The sequence below is a fragment of the Ceratotherium simum genome, chromosome 30 (genome assembly GCF_057802395.1).
Source record: "Ceratotherium simum simum isolate JZ-2026a chromosome 30, ASM5780239v1, whole genome shotgun sequence".
In the NCBI taxonomy this organism is placed as follows: Eukaryota; Metazoa; Chordata; class Mammalia; order Perissodactyla; family Rhinocerotidae; genus Ceratotherium; species Ceratotherium simum.
The window spans coordinates 3,186,785-3,206,307 of NC_141929.1; the positions used below are offsets into that span (position 1 = coordinate 3,186,785).

Consider the following 19,523-nt stretch of genomic DNA (forward strand, 5'->3'; position numbering starts at 1 on the left):
GAGAAGTCCTCCGGGGAAAACGCAAATGCCTCTCAGCTGCACCCCTCCTCTGAGAAGGAAGTGCATGCTCAGGGTGGTTCTGAGCTCTCTTCTTTGGACTAGCTACGATTTGGTGGCGTCTTGGGCTTCTGTAGATGAGTGGGGTGCATTGGTGCGGGAGGGGCTGACCGTACTGCCCCTGTCTGGTGGGGCTCCTGTGACTGACTCCTTACCTTCTTTCCTTTGTCATGAACACTCAAGATTGTGAAGAAGGACGAGTTCTCCACCAAATGCAACCAGACGGACCACCACAGGATGTCTGGCGGGAGGCAAGAGGTGAGCCCGTACTCCTTCTGTTCACGTGGAGCACCAGCCCCTGCATAGGGCAAACTGCAAATGTGAGGTTGAATGGTTTGACATTGTCAGCATGCCACCAACAAGAGGCCCGTCTCCCTTGGTCCATCCAAACCTCGTTGGTGCAGAAAGTGAGTCTAACCAGCTCTCTGGTTAGAAACGGCATCCTGTGGGTGTGTGTACATGAGCACAGGTTTTCATCCCCTGCCACCCTTCAGAATGAATGACCCAAATAGAAGTCATTTTCTCTAATTAGTTCTCCTTTGCCCCTTTGCCGAGAGCATGTGTGTGCTGCCGGAGGTTTCTTCTTGGATATGAGTTGCAGGGAGACCAGAGGGCTTTATTCGAATGGACCCAGTGGTTGAGGTTTCCAGATCACAGCAACACAGTGGGTAAACCTGTGAGTCAGACACCCATGAGTTTCTTTGGGTTTCCTTTTTGCACAAGTAATTTTACATCACCTTTGAGTTTTAGTTTTCTGAGCATCTAAGTCATACTGCCATTTCAAAATATTCTTAAGAAACACTTGAACTTTTAAAATATAGGAATCTCGTTGCAGCTTATATTTATTTGTTGGGTGTGCATTTTTCAGCCAGTTTCTGAGTCTCTGATGGCTTCTCCATTAGCCAGAGAACTGCAGGGAGATTTAACATAAACCCTGTGCACACACATGCCTCTTGGAATCACTTGAAGGTAGATGAGGTTCCTGTTTTCCCAAATATATGGCATGTGAAGATGACGGATGATGGAAATGCTTTTTTTATTTATAACACTGTCATTTAAAATATCATATACAATCACATATACAACATATAGGTGATTGCTATTAGTTCACATTTAAGTGAAAAATGTCAACATATTTTCCAAGAATAGAAACTCCTCAGCTGTTGAGACCTTAAAAAGGCCATATAATAGATTTCTGGAAATATATACACTGAAATTGGAAAAAGTTCTTGTAAGCCAACTTGTGTGTGGGCTCACTGATTTTGAAATGGAATGGTATTTTTTCTGATTATAAAAGTAATAACACAGGCTGGCCCCGTGGCGTAGTGGTTAAGTGCGTGTGCTCTGCTGCTGGCGGCCCGGGTTCGGATCTCCGGTAACTGACGCACAGGTTGTCAGGCCATGCTGTGGCGGCGTCCCACAAAAAGTAGAGGAAGATCAGTACAGATGTTAGCCCAGGGCCAGTCTTCCTCAGCAAAAAGAGGAGGATTGGCAACGGATGTTAGCTCAAGGCTGATCTTCCTCACAAAAAAATAAAAAAATAAATAAAAAAAATAAAAGTAATAACACAAGTTCCTTGTGGAAACTAAAAAAACACCTACAAGTTAAGGTGGGAGTAAATGCTTTGTTAGAATCTTGACTTTGGTGGTTAATTTGCATTTCTCTTATTATGAGTGAGGTAAGATTAGTGTCGTGTGTAAGGGCTCTTTGTGGCTCCTTTTCTGTGACGTGTCTGCTCACATCCCCTGCCTCTGCTTCTGTTTGATGTTGGTGTGTTTCTAATTGATTTGTAGGAGCATCCATCCTATTAGGAAGTGAACCTTTCAAGATAGGAGTTGCAAATATCTTTTCGTCATTCATTTTTTTGTCTTTTGATTTGGTTTAAGGTATATTTTCATCCGTGGAAATTTTTTTTTTTTTGTGAGGAAGACCAGCCCTGAGCTAACATCTGCCAATCCTCCTCTTTTTTGCTGAGGAAGACTGGCCCTGGGCTAACATCTGTGCCCATCTTCCTCTACTTTATATGGGACGCTGCCACAGCATGGCTTAATAAGCGGTGCGTCTGTGTGCACCCGGGATCTGAACCTGCGAACCCCGGGCTGCCGCAGCAGAGCACGTGCACTTAACCGCTTGCGCCACCGGGCCGGCCCCATCCATGGAATTTTTGATTTGAGATAGTTAGATGTATCTATCTTTTCCTTGATAGCTTCTTAGACTGGTGTCATCTTAAAATGTCATTCCCACTTTGAAATTATATTTACAAATGAGCTCATGTTTTTATTTTTTCACCATTATATCTTTGGTTCTTTTGGAATGTATCTGGTATAAAATGTGAGGTTTAGCCCAACTTTGCTTTTGTGCAGATGCCAGCTCAGTTATCCCATTGAGTAACCCAGATTTTCTCTATGCATTTGAAATGCCACCCTGTCCTACATTGCCATATGTACTTGGTTTATTTCTGGACGTGATATTCTGACCCATGATATGCCTATTTATGCAGGTACCACCCCATTCTGATTATTGTAGCTTTATAACTACATATTTCATGTGGTAGGACTAGGCCGCCTGTATTCCTCTTGTATTTCAGAATTTTCCTAGGGCCGGCCCTGTGGCTTAGCGGTTAAGTGCGTGCGCTCCGCTACTGGCAGCCCGGGTTCGGATCCCGGGTGCGCACCGACGCACCACTTGTCCGGCCATGCTGAGGCCGTGTCCCACATCCAGCAACTAGTAGGATGTGCAACTGTGACGTACAACTATCTATTGGGGCTTTGGGGAAAAAAGGGGGAAAAAAGGAGGAGGATTGGCAATAGATGTTAGCTCAGAGCCGGTCTTCCTCAGCAAAAAGAGGAGGATTAGCATGGATGTTAGCTCAGGGCTGATCTCCCTCACAACAACAACAACAAAAAAGAATTTTCCTGGCAAATCTTGTTTCTTTTTCCATATGAGCTCTAGATTAGCTATTTCCCAGAAACATCCTGTTGGTGTTTTTACTTTATTTGGAGTCACAGTACACTCATAGATGAGTTTATGGAGAGTTGATATTGGTGAGATGTTGCACTGTCCCATCTAAGAACGTGGTGTTTGGACAGATTTTGGGTTCCTTGGTGGGGCGCCAGTATTTGCTTCAGTAGGCCTTGCACATTTGCTGTCAGGCGTTTGGTCTTTTGTTGCTGTGGTAAATGGACTCTTGGCTCTCATTTTATCTTCCAACTGGTAAATTTATATATGAAAGCTCTCGCATGTTAATTTTGTCCCCACCAATCTTACTGACTTCTCTTTCATTTGTAATCATTTTTGAGTTGATTACCTTGAGTTTTCCAGGATAATACTGATTATCTGCAGATTATGACATTTTACTTCTTCCTTCCCAGTCTCCCTGTCTTGAACTCTTGTGAACTGTGTCAGCTTCTACCTCCAGAACAGCCCACAGTGGTGGTGTGGATGGCACCCTGTCTTGTTCCCAGCTGGGGTGGGTGTGTTGCATGTGCTGTTGTCATGGGGCAGAAAGATGGCCTTGGGGTCAAGATATACTTCTTATGTTTGGGATGGAGCTGTCCATTTGTGTTTCCTTAAGTGAGTTTTGTTTGTTTTAATTAAGAAGAGATGTTGAATTTACCAATCTTTTTGAGCATCTGTGGAAACCATCAGGTGGTTTTTTCTCCCTCAGCCTAGTAATGTAATGACTTATATTAATAGACTTCTAATACTGAACCATTTTGAAGTCTTGGGATGAAATCTCATTTGATCATGGGCTGTGGCGCTCTGCGCTGCTGGATGCTGTCTGGTCACCTTTTATGTAGGACTTTAGCACTGATGAATGGACTTGGTTTAATATTTTTTGTGCTATTTTTGTTTGGTTTTAATAGCAATCTTTTGCTAGCTTCTAGAACTGGGAAGCTTTTCCTTCTAGGCCATGGATTAATTTAAATAGGGGACTGGGGACTCCTGAAACATTTTCACTTTCTAGCTGAGTCTTTCACATCCAGGGAGTGTCTTTGGGCTCCTGGGAGAGAGGTGGACATTGCTGTATGTCCTGACAGTTCTGAAAACTGAGGTGAAAGGCTGAGCCCCGGATTCTGGGCTGCCCTGTGTTCTGATGTTGATCATTTTAAATTCTGGCACAAAGTGGTGCTTCCCAAGAGAATGGAGAACTTGTGGTGAACTGAGGGCTGGAAGGTGGACAGATTATGACTCATCATGACCTCCAGCTGTCTCCGCCGGATAAGGAGAGAATCCATTCACTGCCCCCAGCTTATCCGGCCCTCCTGGGAGAGGACCCTCCTTGGCACCACGAGGGTGTGTGGAGGACACCCACCTTGGCCCTGGAGGCAGTGTGCTCTGGGAAGTGCCGGCTGGTAATCCCTTTGGCCTCCTGCTCATGAAGGAATCAGTGAGAGTCGCCCCCCGAGCCCTTCACGTGGGCTCTGCCCTTCATCAACACCAGAAGCCAGCCCTTTGGGGTTTTTTGTTAATAAACTGCATCCACGGGCTTGCACAGCCGCCCCCCCTTGCATCCAGACTCCAATTCCAGGATTTCTGTCAGCTTTGTGTACCTTCAGATGCCAAGTCCACTCTGTCCTGTGGCCCCATCTGATTCCTCAGGGCTGGGGTGTCCTCAGCTTGCCCCTCACGGGCGCCTCCCATGTGACCTTCCCCTGTGTGACCCTCGCATGTGCTTTACAAACTGCAGCCACATCCCCTGGGTCCTTGTGAGCAGTGCAGCCCTCGGCCACCCCAGACCCTGACTCCCCGGTGCCAAGGCTGCCTGGCTTTTCTTCATGGATGACGGGCAAGGCTGGGCTGCCATCTTCCCTCCTTCCTCCCTGTCCAGGCCCCCCAACCTGAGGCTTCTGGAAATCTGGGGGCTGCAAGGAGGAGTAGATATGGGGAAGAAAGGAGGGAGGATGGCCAGGCCCCCACCTTCCCCTGCGAGGCTGCCGATGTCCCTTGTCACTCCTGGCTGGGCCGTGGCTGCTGCTTGTGGCGCACCCCACACTCAGCTGAGCAGAAAGGCTCTGGCGCTGGACTCCCCTTAGTTGGACTCGAGTGGCTTTCATTTTGTTTCCCTTTGTCTTATATACTTTTTCCCCTGATTACTAAAATGATAGCTTTTCATCATTGAATACAAAGTCATCAGAATCAGGAGGGAAGAGTGTGCCACAGCCCCACGCAGGCGCTGTCTCCGGGCCTGTTCGCCATCGTTCCTGTGTTTTCCTAGGACTGTTGGATGTATTTGCAGTCCAACTCTGTCTAATTGGATCTTTAATTTTTTTTAGCTTAACTGTTTTTCCAGAGATATTTTCCAGTCTCATTAGAATTCTTTGCAAACTCTTTTTAATGCAGCATAACATTCATCATCTTGCTGCAGTGCAATTGACCGTACGGATGTAACCATTCTCCTGCAGTTGGACGTGGGGTTTGTGTCCAGCTGTTCACTGTCCCCATTATTGTCCTGACCATGTGCTCGTGTGACTTACCTTCTGGGAGTCTCAGTTGTTATCTGTAAAGTGGGGCCATACGATTATCTGCGGACCCCCGAGTGATTTTGGAGGATTGAGTAGGACACTGCATATGAACGACTTAGCACCAGGCCTGGCTGGAGCCACCGAAGAGACATACCAGGCATTGTTCCTGTAACCCCGCTGCCTAAATCTTTGCAAAAACCTTATCTGGTTTTTGGATCCTATAGAAATGGAGTTGCCAGGTAAAAGGCCCTGAAGATGTTCCAAATTCCTTTTCCATGTTGTTGGTTTGTGGGTGAGCCCCCTGCCTTGCTGCACTCCCGCCGGCCCTGGTGTTGGCCCTGATGTAGACAAGACCACTTAGCATGTGGACTTTGGGGTAGCTCTGATTCTGCCGCTTAATAGCTGGCAGAATACTTGACTTTGGAAAGGCTTCCCAACTTTTCCAAACCCTGAACCTCTGTAGAACAGGGATAATGTTATCTGCGCCCATCTCCTACGTTGTTGGGCATGTTAAGTAAGATGATGACTGTAAAGTGCCAACACGTGGTAAGCGAGGCCTGGATAAATATTAAACTTATTCTTGTCTTATATGTTCTAGGCCCCTGTTTTTCCTTGTGCATACGTATCTTATAAGATAATTTCATAATAAACACATTTCAAAGATCTTTGTTCTGAGTAGTTGGGTCTGGTTGACATTCCTAATGACTGTGATCTTGTTGTGCAAAGTAAATAAGATTATGACTATTCACAAGCCATCCTCTTCATGGTATTTAGCTTAAGTCTGATTATTCACCATGGCAACACTGAAATCTTCGCTCATTACATTCACTTATTTCCATTTTCATATGTTATTTATCTATTTGATTTTTTTAGGGCCTTTCCTTTATGAGTTCAGCCATTTAAGTGGAAAGTTTTGATTTTGATGAAAGTTTTTTCTTTTATGGTTATTGTTTTCGTGTCCTAAAAAAACTTGCCTACTCCCAAGTTGCAAAGAGTCTCTCTCTCTCTCTCTTTTTTAGAAGTTTGGTAGCTTTATATATGTTTAGGTCTGTCATCCATCTAGAATTATTTCTTGTGTATGGTGTGAGGTAGGGATTGTGGTTCATTTTCTCCATATGGTGTCAAGCACCATTTGTGGATAAAACTTTCCTTTCCCCATTGGGTATCTTGGACACCTTTCTCAAAAGTCAGCTGACCAGATAAATGTGGGTCTGTTTCTGGACTCTCTATTTACTTCTGTTGTTGTATTTGTCAGTACTTATGCTCATATCACCATCTTGATTACTGTAGCTTTATAGTGAGTCATAACGCGAGCTAGTGTGGGTTCTCCAACTTTGTTCTTTTGCAAGATTGCTTTGGTTGTTCTAGGTTTTTTTCATTTTCATGTGAATTTCTGAATCAGCTTGTCAGCTTCTACAGAAAGCCTGCTGGATTATGATTGGCATGGTGTTGAATCTCTAGATCAGTTTGGAGAGAATTGCTGATTAATACTGAGTCTTCCGGTCTGTAGGCACCTCTAACTATTATGTAGGCCTCTTTATACTTCCTTTCAGCAGAGTCTTGTGGTTTTCAGAGTAGAGGTCTTGCACATGTTTTATAATATTTATTCCTAAATCCTGTGTTTTTTTGAGGCTGTTGTAAATAGGATTTAAAAATTCTCATTTTCCAATTTTGTGTTGCTAGTATATAAGAATTCAGCTGATTTTTATATATTGAATCTTGTAGTTCTAATAGTTGTTTAGTTCAGTCACATAGTAATTTCTGTTCTTCACCAGAGTCTGGGCAGTAACATGTTAAAGCAATTGACAGACTGTAGCTCTTTTTTTTTTTTTTTTTTTGGTAAATTGCTTTTGCTTGTATTTGTAGAGCTAATTTTAGATAATCATTGGAAACACTATATTGAGTTAGGAACTCAGAGCTGTGGATTAATTATGTTAAATGTGCAGAATCAAGCTATTAAGCACTAAATATCCTTCACATTGTTTGATTCCACAATAAATTATTGAGGTTTGGGGACATGGTGTTAATAAAAGCTCCCTTTTTACAGACATACTTAGTGAACATACAATATAACTATGAAGGCACATTTTAAAGAGGAAAATCCACCCACACTCTCCACCCCAGCTGTTCCTATCTTGTTTCTCATTGGCAGCTGCAGAAAGCAGCTCTGGCCAACTTGACCAGCACGGTTTAAGTGACAAGAGTCCTGCCACGCCCCTGCTCCCCCAGAAGCCTGAGAAGCAGGCTCAGTGTAGATGCCTCCTGTCCTATGGTGGGCATGGGAGTGAGGCTCATGTGGCTGCTACCCAGGAGCTCTGGACATGAGCTGGCCCCAGCCCTGCCCAAAGGGACCTGTGTGGTCCCTGCTGTGTCCTGTGAAGTCTGGGCCCATGTGCTGAGGGAAAGCAGGGACCAGAGCCCCTCAGTTTTCATTGGTGGCATGCCTCAACAGAGGAAGGGAGGCCAGGTGCTGGGAGACCAAACGCATGGCAGCTCTTCCTCCTCCTGCCCAGCCTCCATCTCCATCCCATCCAGTCAGGTGGGGACTCGTTGGCATGGGTGTGCCCAAGGCATCACCCCAGCTATAAAAATGCTGCTTGTCCAGTTGGTGTCACAGTGAGCAGCCTCTTCATGCCCTTGTGTGTTGGTGGTTTTCACAGCCTGTGTTCTTTTGGAAGGAATTCCGAACGTGGCTAAGGGAAGAATGGGGACGGACACTGGAGGACATTTTCCACGAGCACATGCAGGAGCTCATCCTGATGAAGTTCATCTATACCAGTCAGTATGAGTAAGTGCAGCCCCCACTCTGTGGGTACTGTGAGTGCAGTCTCTCTCTCTCTGTGGGTACTGTGAGCATAGTCCCTTTCTGTGGGATACTGTGAGTTCAGTCCCTCTCTCTGTGGGTACTATGGGTGCAGTCCCTCTCTGGGGCTACTATGAGTGCAGTCCCTTTCTGTGGGTACTGTGAATGCAGTCCTTTTCTTTGTGGGTACTATGAGCACAGTCTGTGGGTACTGTGATCACACTCCCTCTTTTTGGGTACTATGAGTACAGTCCCTTTCTGTAGGGGTACTATGAGCATAGTTCCCCTCTGTGGGTACTGTGAGTGCAGTCCTTTTCTGTGAGGGTAGTGTGAGCATAATCCCCCTCTTTGTGGGTACTGTGAGTGCAGTCCCTCTCTGTGGGTACTGTGAGCAGTCTCTCTCTCTGTGGGTTCTGTGGGCACAGTCCCTTTCTGTGGGGGTACTGTGAGCATAATCTCCCTCTGTGGGTATTGTAAGTGCAGTCTTTTCTGGGTACTCTGAGTGCAGTCCCCATCCCCTCCTCATCTGTTCTGTCTGATTTATTGTCACCACCCACCAGCAGTGTGCTCTAGTGGGCCTGGTGTGTGCACCAAAGCCTCGTGGTTGTTTCCTCATGTTTGCCTTGGGAGGCCTGCTTTCTCAGCCTCTCTGCCCTTGGGCCCTATCCCTGCGGCCCCTGTTTCGCCCCTTCACAGCATCCCCGCCGCGATTTCAGGTTTCCTGTGCCGGGGGACAGAGCAGGAGCGGCAACTCCTCCCCTTCACTGAGAGCGCCACCTCAGTTGCCTTGGGGCACCTGGCAGAGTGAATGTGAGCACATTAAGCCCTGTTGGAATTGGAGAAGGTGTGAGGTGTGCTGTGCACACGTGGGTTGGGATGAGCGTTGGTCAGGAACATGGGGTGCCCCTGCTCCCCACTGGCCTGGCAGGATCTAACCCTGGCCGCGCTAGGCCGCTCTGCCCTGCCTCACCCCCACAGTGTATGCGAGACCCACACTTCTGCCCTGCGTGCGTCTCTGCTGTGCTCTCACGCTGCCCACTCCCCATGCAGCAACTGCCTCACCTACCGCCGCATCTACCTTCCGCCCAGCCACCCGGACGACCTCCTCAGGCCTGGCCTCTTCAAAGGCACCTACGGCAGCCACGGCCTGGAGATTGTCATGCTGAGCTTCCACGGGAGGCATGCCAGGGGCACGAAGATCACGGTGAGTCCCGGGGGCCACCCTGCTGGGGCCGGCACTGCAGGCACCATCAGATCAGCCAGGGACTGGTGTGACTTGGGCTGCACCTTGGCTACTCAGAGTGGGCCCTGGACCCCCTGAACCAGGAGCTGCATTCCACAAGATCTCTGGGGGATTTTGAGCACTTCCAGAGCCCTGGCCACATGCTGAGATCCTTGGGGACATTGAGAAAACACTGATGCCCAGGCCCCACCCCAGCGATACTGATTTAATTGTGGGTGAGCTGGGTAAGGAGCTCCACAAGCTCCCCAGGTGACCCTACGGTGCCACCACATTGGAGACCCTCTGTGTTAGCACACAGCCCCACTGCCCCTCCCGGCCTCAGCAGCTGTGAAAGCACTGGGAGGGTGGCTGAGCTGAATGGGGGTCTTGAAGGAATAGGCCCTGCGTGGCCAGCTCCAGGGGCTGCCGTCACCCTGTGCTCCCCTGTCCTTTGCAGAGTCGTTGGGGTGAGTGTCTGGCAGGTGCACTAACGTGTCCTGAAGAAGCAGCACCTCTCTCTAGTCCTCGCAAAGCAGTGCTCCTGAACCTCAGTAGGCCAGTAGGCTCCTCTGCTGCTGGGAAAGCTCCTTGTGATCAAGAGCCCAGAACGGGGGCTGTGTCCCTGGGGCTCTCCTACAGGGATTTCAAGGTGCTCCTCAGCCCTGTGTAGAACTGCAGGGCCTGGAAGATCTCCTGCGGTTCTGGCTTAGGAGCTTTTGTGTCCCAGGCAGACAGATCTGGGCTGGTGTCTCAGGCCTGACCCCCGCTGCCTGACCCTGGGAGGGTCCGTAAACTTCTCTGAGCCCTCGTCACTTCAACTGTCACATGGACTATTTCCCATCTGAGTGCAGTTGAGCCAGTGGGCCGGGTGCCTGCAGACTCAGTGAGATGTCTGGTCACAGCCCTGAAGGTCACTTGTAGGTGCTGTCCTTCTCTGTCCTCAAAGATCCCTTCACAAATGGGGCTGCCTACTCCAGGCATTAATTTTTTAACGGCTTCTAAAAGATTCTTACTTTGTAAGGGGTTATTGCTTAATCAGTAGGAATGTCAGAGTGAGCTCATTTGGCCAGAGGCGGGATCTAGGCTGGAAGCCGCGCAGAGCGAGTTTCTGCTGGTCTCTGAACCCTGCTGACCACTGCCCGCTCGCTCCTCAGGGTGACCCCAACATCCCTGCTGGGCAGCAGACGGTGGAGATTGACCTCATGCACCGCATCCAGCTGCCTGACGTCGAGAACCTCCGCAATTTCAATGAGCTCTCCCGCATCGTCCTGGAAGTTCGCGAGCAGGTGCGGCAGGAACAGCAGCAGCAGGAAGACGGGCCTGAGGATGGTGAGGGCTGCAGCCGGCAAAGCCCCCAAGAGCCCCAGCAGGGCCCTGCCCAGCTCAGCGTGGAGCCGCCCGCCGAGAAGGGCAGAGAGCCTGGGGACGGAGGGGCTGTGGCTGCGGCCGAGCAGCCCGCCCAGTCTGGGCAGGGGCAGCCATTTGTGCTGCCCATGGGTGTGAGCTCGAGGAACGAGGACTATCCCCGCACCTGCAGGATGTGGTAAGGACGTGAGAGTGGGCGAGGATGGGGCTTTAGGGAGGGCCCTGCCTGTCAGCCAGCACAGAGATGAGCTGTGCTGGAGACTGGGGTGGGGCCGGGCTCTGCACAGGCTGGTGTGGGGGCTCGCTGTACCTGGTGGAGCCACAGGACGGACCTCCACCCCCGTGCTGAGTGTCAGGGGCCCTGTGGCCGGGGGGTGCTGCACTCCTTCCCTGTCTAGTTTGTGTGTCTGTGAGGCCTTGCTGCAGGAGACCTCTGCAGTGTGTCTCTAAGCTCAGCAGGCATTACGTGGCCTCAGTGGTACTTCTTTCTCTACCGAGAAACCCTCTGAATCGCAGGCCTCCTGCACAGGGCTGCTGTCCCCACTCCTGCCCAGTAGAGCCTCAGCATGGCTGGTGGAGGTGGGGGTCCCCAGGCACCATTCCATGTGCTGGGAGGTTTGGGCTAGCCCCTGACTTCTCGTTGGATGCACCGACTTCTTTGTAAAAAAGACCTAAGGGTGTTTCTGCCTGATGCTGGTCTCAGCACTTGGCCATGTGGGTATTTGAAAGTTCTACCTTCTGAGTTAATGTCAATTGCATGCCGATGAGTCTTTATTGATTATAAAGTCGTTCATATGTGGACATAACTATCCCAGGGATTGAGATTTTTCTTGGCTGGGGCTGTGTTATGAAGACATATGCTTTGGGACAGAGTTACGAGGCAGGCTGCCTGAGATCCTGGGCCTTTAGTTGGGTGAGCTGGTAGAGAGCAGCAGAGTGAGCCTGACCATCTGGGGTGAACCAGCATGCTGGCTTGTGTGCTCTGTCAGGGAACGTCTGTCTCTGCAACACCCAGAGCCCTGCCCCTCTTCATGGACAGCTGGGTGCATTGGGCGTTTTGAGTCAAGCAGGGCCCTACACAGACAGGCTCTCTCAGGTGCCATCACCTACTGAGTCTTTGCTTCCTGCTGGCAGAGAGTGAAAGTGGCTCGTGTGTAATGAAGGGTGTTTTAGAACACCTGGAAGGACACGGTGCTTGACCTGGGCCAGCACACGCGCCTCCAGGCCCCTCACCACTCTCTCCCTGTACCTTCCCTCTTGTCTTTGTTCAGTTTCTACGGCACAGGCCTCATCGCTGGCCATGGCTTCACCAGCCCTGAGCGCACCCCGGGGGTCTTCATCCTGTTTGACGAGGACCGCTTTGGCTTCATCTGGCTGGAGCTGAAATCCTTCAGCCTGTACAGCAGGGTCCAGGCCACCTTCCGGAACGCGGACGCACCGTCCCCACAGGCCTTTGAGGAGATGCTCAAGAACATTCAGTCCCTCACCTCCTGACGGCCCACTTCCCTGCTGGGGGCTCCCGGGGCTCTGGACCCTGCAAGCTGGGAGAGCAGCAGCATGCACTTTGGAGATCTGGTCTCTGACCAGAACACCCACCTTCTCGTAGGGGTCTTGTCCCAGCCCCCCGAGACGCTTCCTATAGAGTGTGCAACACAGGCCTGTATAGTTGTCAGTAGCTGATGGGAAAGCTCAGCATGTCTCACAAAAAAACAAAAGAACCGGAATGAAACTGATTTCGAGGCCAGCTGCAGGGCGTCTGAATAACTGACCTGGAGAAACTGGGTTTCTCCTTGGCCTGCTGGCAGTTTTCTAGGGAAAACAAAATCTTCTTCAGGGAAGTTCATGAGTAACAGAGTCTCTTGCTCTGGGCTGATATAAGGGGTCCCCTCTGCAGGAAGCGAGTAAAGGGGCTATGGGCCTGCGAGAGCCTGGGGCGAGGCCTTGGCCAGGTGAACTCTGATGCAGCCTGGGGTTGGGGGGACAGTAGGTGCAGAAAGGGTGCTCCGGGGAGTCAGGGTGTTGGGTTTGGGACCCTGGACTGAATTCCTGTTTCTCTAGCGACTCGCTTGGATTTTGGACAAAAGCGCTTCACCCCGATCTCAGTTTCTGAGTCAGTGAAATGGGGCTAGTGATACAGGTCACTAGAGAACATCACTGCAGGCCTTCGAGCAGCTTGGAGGCCCTGCAAACACCACCCTGGCCCTGGTCCCGGGGCAGCGCCTGTGTACCTGCCCCGGCCTCTCCCCAGCTTTAGAACCAAGACTTTTGCCGCAGCCAGTTCCAGACAGGGCACTCGTGTCCACGCCCTGCTCCCCCTCTCCCCGCACACACTCTCATGTCAGAACCCAGGGCTGCAGCCACTTGTCCCGGAAGTGAGACAGGGCTACGTCTGAAACGGCCCTGCAGTTACTTACACAGGTGCTGTTCTTGAAAGTGTTAAAGCATCACAAGTGGTTGCAGAAGATGACTTTGAAGGCCCTTTGCAGTTGAGAGGGTAGCTTACTAGAAAAGTCACACTGCACGCATGGAGGCGCACTTTGGAGACCAGGACCTCTCCGGGACCCTCCAGCATAGAGACCCTGAGCACTGACATTTCTGCTGGCATTTTGCCTGTGTTGTGTTGACCCCTGCATTTGGGGACCCTTCTGAGGTCTCTGCTGATCTTAGCGTCTCCTGAAGAGCAGAGCCCTAAATGCACGTAGACCTCTGAGAATTAGTTTCAGCTCTCCCTCCAGCCTGCAGGGAGCCATCACTGCATCCACCGTCCATGGTGTGTGGCTTCACTGGGGGGCAGGGCAGACTTCATCCCCGGCTCAGTTGCTCATCCTTGTTGGGTGGACTGCGCTGAGCCTCACGCTGAGGGCGAGAGAGCACAGGGAAGGGGGCGGCTTTGTGGTGCCTTCATGTAGAGACCAGCCTGAGATGTCCCGTGAAATATGTCCTCTTTTCCCAATTAATTTCTCCCTGACTGGCCTTTTTTTAAAATAAAAAAATCCCCATTGCCCTAGCTTCAGTGCATTTGGCAACTTGGAACTTCCTTTGCTTCCTAGAATCATAGAATTGACAAGCTCTGGGGCACAGCCCCTAAATGGCAAGCTGGCCCTCCCAGGAGGTTCTGTTGAGACCTGAGAGAGGCAAGCGAAGAAGGCGGGGTCCCTCCTGGGCAGCCGCGGATTCGTCTGCCTGGTGCTGTCAGCCGAGTCTTGTCCGAGTTGCCCGCGCCTCACCTCCCAGATCCTTCTCGCGGGACCTGCAGTCAGGTTGAGGGGTCCCAGTTTCTCTTGCAGGACTGAGCCTAAACGTGTCATCACCCTTCCCCTCTTGCAGTGGGACTGTTTTTTTCTCGTGCCAAGCATGGCTGTCCCTGAACAGTGAAAACTATGGCCATGAAGTGTCGAGGAAAATGAAAATGAAGGACAGCTGGGTGTGTGGGCTGTTGCTCTCTGAGTTTCACCATTGTTTAAATAAAATCAAGAAAATGCATATTTTGCCCAGAGCCTGAGGCTCACTCTAAGGGACCCCATGTCCATCAGAGGCCCCCCCGTAGCTTTGTAAAGCGCACACGGATTGAAGATGAGCACTTCTGATTAAAAACCAATCTCAAATCTAAATGATGTAACCTGCCTCCAGTGTTTGGGCCTATATACATGGTTTCCACTAATATGACTGAAATAATCCTGGGTTGCTGGCTGCATTCACGTTGGCCCCTGTCTCTGGTGTCGAGTGGGACCCCAGGGCCTGTGGGGTCTGTCCAGCTGGCAGCGGCCTGTGTGATGCCTGGCAGACCAGCAGCAGTGAAGGGTGAGGGTGGTCATCCAGAGTGCATGCTGTTTCCCACTCGGACGTGTCCCTAGCCACCTCTTGTTTTCCACTTCAGTAGGTGGGTGTGCAGGGACAAACCCAACACTACCGGCTTCACTCTACGGCAGGACGGACAAGCAGCTCCTCGGGGAACTTCCAGTTAATTCATCGTGGGTGAGGAATCGCAAAGGCTGAAGTCATTGAAGGCAGTGTGATTTTTTTTTCTTTTTTTTTTTTTTTGGTGACGAAGATTGGCCCCTGAGCTAACATCCATTGCCATTCTTCCTCTTTTTGCTGAAGAAGATTGTCCTTGAGCTAACATCTGTGCCCATCTTCCTCTATTTTGTATGTGGGGACGCCGCCACAGCATGGCTTGATGAGTGGTGTGTAGGTCTGCACTGGAGATCTGAACCCGCGAACCCGGGGCTGCCAAAGTAGAGTGTGCAAACTTAACCACTATGCCACCGGGCTGGCCCCTTGGCAGTGCGATTTTGATAAACCAGGTTTCAGCGAGGAACCCGAATGACCCAATTTAGCAACGCCCTATGGTGCTTGATTTGGGTAAGGTCGCAGGTGGACCTAGGAGGGTCTTTGGACATTTTTCCATCGCTGGCACCACCGTCACTTGCCCCTTCACTGCTGTGAGGTGGGGTAAGTCTGTGGTGTGGAGCAAGGGGCCTCAGGTACATCTGCACATACTTGAACATGCTGTAGTGTCTGCTCAATTGGCAGTGATGTGATTGCAGCTTTCAGACACAAGTCATTGGAGTCTTCTGTATTGGGGCTGAATGCTCACTGCATGAGGCTGTTGCAGGTGACCTTATTTTGTTTGGCCACGTGACACAGGCATGGCAGCATATCTGGTTATATCTGCCCCCCAGCTCAGACCTCCATCGTCTGCTGCTGGCTGTGAACAGGTTTGGAGGCTTCGTGGCAGTGCAATTGTTTCTCTCTCTCTTTTTTTTTGTGAGGAAGATTAGCCCTAACATCTGAGCTAACATCTGATGCCAATCTTGCTCTTTTTGCTGAGGAAGACTGGCCCTGGGCTAACATCCGTGCCCATCTTTCTCCACTTTATATGGGACGCCACCACAGCATGGCTTGACAAGCGGTGCGTCGGTGCGCGCCCGTGATCCGAACCTGTGAACCCCTGGGCTGCCGGTGCTGAGCGCGCACACTTAACTGCTGCGCCACCAGGCCAGCCCCTGGAATTGTTTCAAATGCCTTCCTTCCTCTGTCCAGACTGGGACCTCCCTTCTGAGCCACACCCTGGGTCCCTCCATCTGGGCTTCTGGCTCCCTGCGGCTGCCCTGCTCCTCCCCTCCCAAACCCTGCTCCCCTCCCAGATCCTCCTTCCCTCCCAAACCCTCCTGCCCTGACACCGGGCAGCTCTGCCAGGTTGCCTGCATCCCTGGTAAGCCCTCCAGGCCGACACGAAGGGTGGGAGAGCGCACACAGTGGGCTAACGCTAGCTAGATCCAGGGCGGCCTCCACTCCCGCTTCATGCAGAACGAGCTCAGCTGCCGAGGCGGCATGCCAGACTCTTTCACTGAGAATGTGGAGTTCACTGCTGCAGCCCCGATGGCTGAGCCTCTCCACCCCTGACAACACTGAGGGGCTGCTTTTCAGTTTGTGGGCTGCCCAGGTTTTCTCCCACTGCCGCTGTGAGGTCACTTTTCAGGGCTCGAGAGCAGTGACAGAGAGGAGCAGAAACCTGCTCAGTCCCTTTGTCATTTGGTGACCTGGGTCACAGGAATCTGGGAATTTCTCAAGTTCCTCATGACCATGGTGTCCCATGTATAGAAAACTGACCAACCCGATGCATGGCTTGGTGCTTGGGGAAAGCGACCGTGTTCGTTTGGAACCCTCACCACCCTTGTGTTCTAACTTAAGAATGCTACGGGAATGTTCTCATATAACGTTCTCATATATATCCACCTGGCTTGAGGATAAAACGTCCCATTCACGGTCAGTCCCAGTGTTAATATAGGCTAACCGCTGTCCCTTTTTTGGGGGAGATCTGGAATGTAATTTGACTCTACGTTCTGACAGTATTCAGAGAGCAGAAAATGCCATCAGTTTGCCTGATACTGTGATTGGGAACGAGAAGGTGCCAAATGACTGAGCTCCTCTGGGTCATTTACAGCTCAGTGGCCTGCAGGCCGGCCTTCAGGGGTGTGGGTGCTGGTGAGGCTCCGGCAGGAAGGCACTCCCTCTTCCGGGTCCTGTCAGTGCTCGCAGGGAGACCAGCCAAAACACACGAAGCGCTCAGAACCTTTTGCTTTTTTAGCGAAATTTTACTTTTTGTTGTTTGAGATCATATAACCAACTTGGCGAAGAAAAATATTTATGCTGTTTGATTTTGAAATGCCATGCCCTGGGAAGAGTCGTGGTCACGCTCAGGCATCTGCTGGGGTTTGCTGGTTGGGGCTGGGGCAGGGGACGACCCGAGGAAGCAGCTGCTGTGAGTCTGGGCCCCGACACTGTCACCGGGACAGGATGACCCTGCAGAGTTGTTTCTCCATAAATCAGTTTTTGAAACCGTGTGTGCTTTGTAATTTGTTTCTTCTGGGATGTGATTCAGATGGAGGCTGGAGCCTTAAACAGCATGGGCTGTGGATGTGGGAGGGGCCTGAATCGTGGGTGGGAGCCTGCAGTTCTCACACCTCATCTCAACCAATAAAGTTTTTGATTTTCCCAGTTATGGAACAGAACGGCGAGTGACCCCTTGGAACTCAGACACCGTAGGTCCCTGGATCCCTCGCTCTGACCTCGGCTGGTGTCCCCATCCCCCACAAGGTGGCCCCAAGGGAGTGTCGGCCACAGTGGGTTTTCAAAGGCTAAAGTCAAAGTGAGTTTGCCTTCTCTGAGAGCAGGGTGGACAGGGCAGGGGCTGTGCCCTGTGGCTGGGCACACAGCTCAGGATCTCATTTATCTTTTTTTTCCTGTTTACAAAAGTAATATTCTTGTAAAAAATTCAAATATTTGACATCGAAAGTAAAAGTACCTCATGTTCCCATCCAGCCAGGCTGGGAGAGCTGAGGGGGTTGTGGCCAGGTCCCGTCCTCCATCTGGGGGGTCGCTTAGCCCTCTTGTCCCTGAAGCCTCACATTGCCACTGGCTGGACGGAGGCGTGCCGTCCTCTCCCGCAGGAGGCTGTGTTGGCGGGATCTCCCCTCTGCCTCGTCAAAAGGGGTCTCTTTGCAGGCCGACCTCTAGTGGAGACTTAGGGTCACTGCATACGTGCGTGAGCCCAGACAGCAAGGTGAAAACTACAAAGAAAGAAATGCTACTCACATCAAGTTTTCAGACATTTCCCCCATTTTGACCTCAAAATCCAACAGTGATAGAAGGCCTCCATCCTGGCTCCTTCCCAGAATGTGGTTTTCAGACACTGCACAGCCGCTGGGGACAAACGCTCTGCTCATGGTAGAGGGCGGGCACCTGGCACCCCCTTCCCACGCCTGCTGGCCCTTGTGTGATGCCCGGGCCCTGGTCTGCCCAGCCCTGGGGTGAACAGGTGCTTCTTGGGAAGCAGAATCAGGGGGAAAGAGGCAGCAGACCACCCAGGACATGCGTGGGGGCCCCAGAGAGAGGCCTGAGAAGCAGCTCAGGCGGCGAGGTCCACCCCCAGACAGTCCTGCTCTCCCCTGTGGGCATGTTTACGTGCCCGCGGCCCAGGCCCAGCTGCAGACCTAAGATGTTCACTGGGAGCCAACCCTGTGGCTGCCTCACCATGACCCCCAGGGATCCTCAGTCCCTGAGCCCTCACTGCTCGTTTGGAGCAGGGCTTCTCCACCCGGCACTCCGTCTCTATGTTGGGGGCCGGGAGATTCTGTGCTGGGGCTGTCAGCCGCGCTGTAGGGCACCCAGCAGCATCCCTGGCCTCCCCTATTGTGACAACCCAAAACACCTCCAGAAGTGGCCAGTGTCCCTGGGGGGGCAGTGGTGGAGAACCACTGGGTCAGTATCTGCACCTCCATGCCCCGAACAGAGTGCCGAGCCCAGGCGACACAGCAGTGAACGAAGTGGCAGGGTCTCAGTCCTGCTCTGGTTATAGTGCGGAACGTCCCCAAAATAGGCTCAGGTGGCTTCCCCTTGACCCTCAGCGCTGCATCAGGGCATGGTCTATCCCCAGTGCAGTGAAGGGTCAAGGCCGAGATGGAAGTGGGCGCAGCTGGACTTGTGGTGCCTGGCTTGCGTGACACCTGGCCCAGCGCCTGCAGGGCCAGGATGGCAGGTGAGGCTGTGTCCTCACCTGCCTCCCTCTCTACCTGGGGGGGGGGACATCACTCCCAGAAGCTCAGCAGGGGCCCAGGAACGGGGTCTCCACGATGCTCCAGAGTTGTGGTTCTTCCCAGTACTGAGGCCACCTTACCTCACACATTTCCCCTGGCTCCTGGTGGTCAGGAGGAGGCCATGGCCATTAAGTCAGGGCCAGTGGGATGGCTCCCCATGGGGTGGGTGGGCATGAAGCTCAGCGCCACCAGGGAGCTTAGTAAGAGAGAGAGGCCTGCCCAGCCCTGGCATGCTGGACTGTGATCTCTGGGGAGAGGGTTTGAGCATTCGTAGTTTTGCAAACTCCCCAAAGGATTCTGATACTGCAGCACAGCAGCTGTTCTGTAGCTGTCATCTATTGCTGCATAACAAACATCTCCTTTTCCAACATCCCTTAGGAAGAGGATTCCTGAGAAAATCCCTCAAGGAACATTTTAAATAAGTAGCTGTCTTCTGCACTTCAGTGAGAAAGGGTTGAGCTGTCCTCTTTTTTTCTTAGTTGGGTTTTTGAGGTAAAATTTATGTACAGAAA

General features: G+C 51.4%; 1 protein-coding gene across 4 annotated transcripts in view; it reads left to right on the top strand.

The window, feature by feature from the left end:
• The window catches only part of FBXO31 (F-box protein 31), a 46,341-nt gene extending 31,818 nt beyond the window's left edge, over positions 1–14,523 (top strand). For all 4 annotated transcript variants that reach the window (XM_014792646.2, XM_087419828.1, XM_087419829.1 and 1 more), the window contains 5 exons: positions 241–315; positions 8,201–8,310; positions 9,376–9,529; positions 10,702–11,090; positions 12,184–14,523. In XM_014792646.2, the coding sequence (XP_014648132.2) occupies positions 241–315; positions 8,201–8,310; positions 9,376–9,529; positions 10,702–11,090; positions 12,184–12,406 (951 nt within the window). In that variant the 3' untranslated portion in view covers positions 12,407–14,523. The remainder of the gene's footprint in view (positions 1–240; positions 316–8,200; positions 8,311–9,375; positions 9,530–10,701; positions 11,091–12,183) is intronic.
• Positions 14,524–19,523: the final 5,000 nt, after the last annotated feature.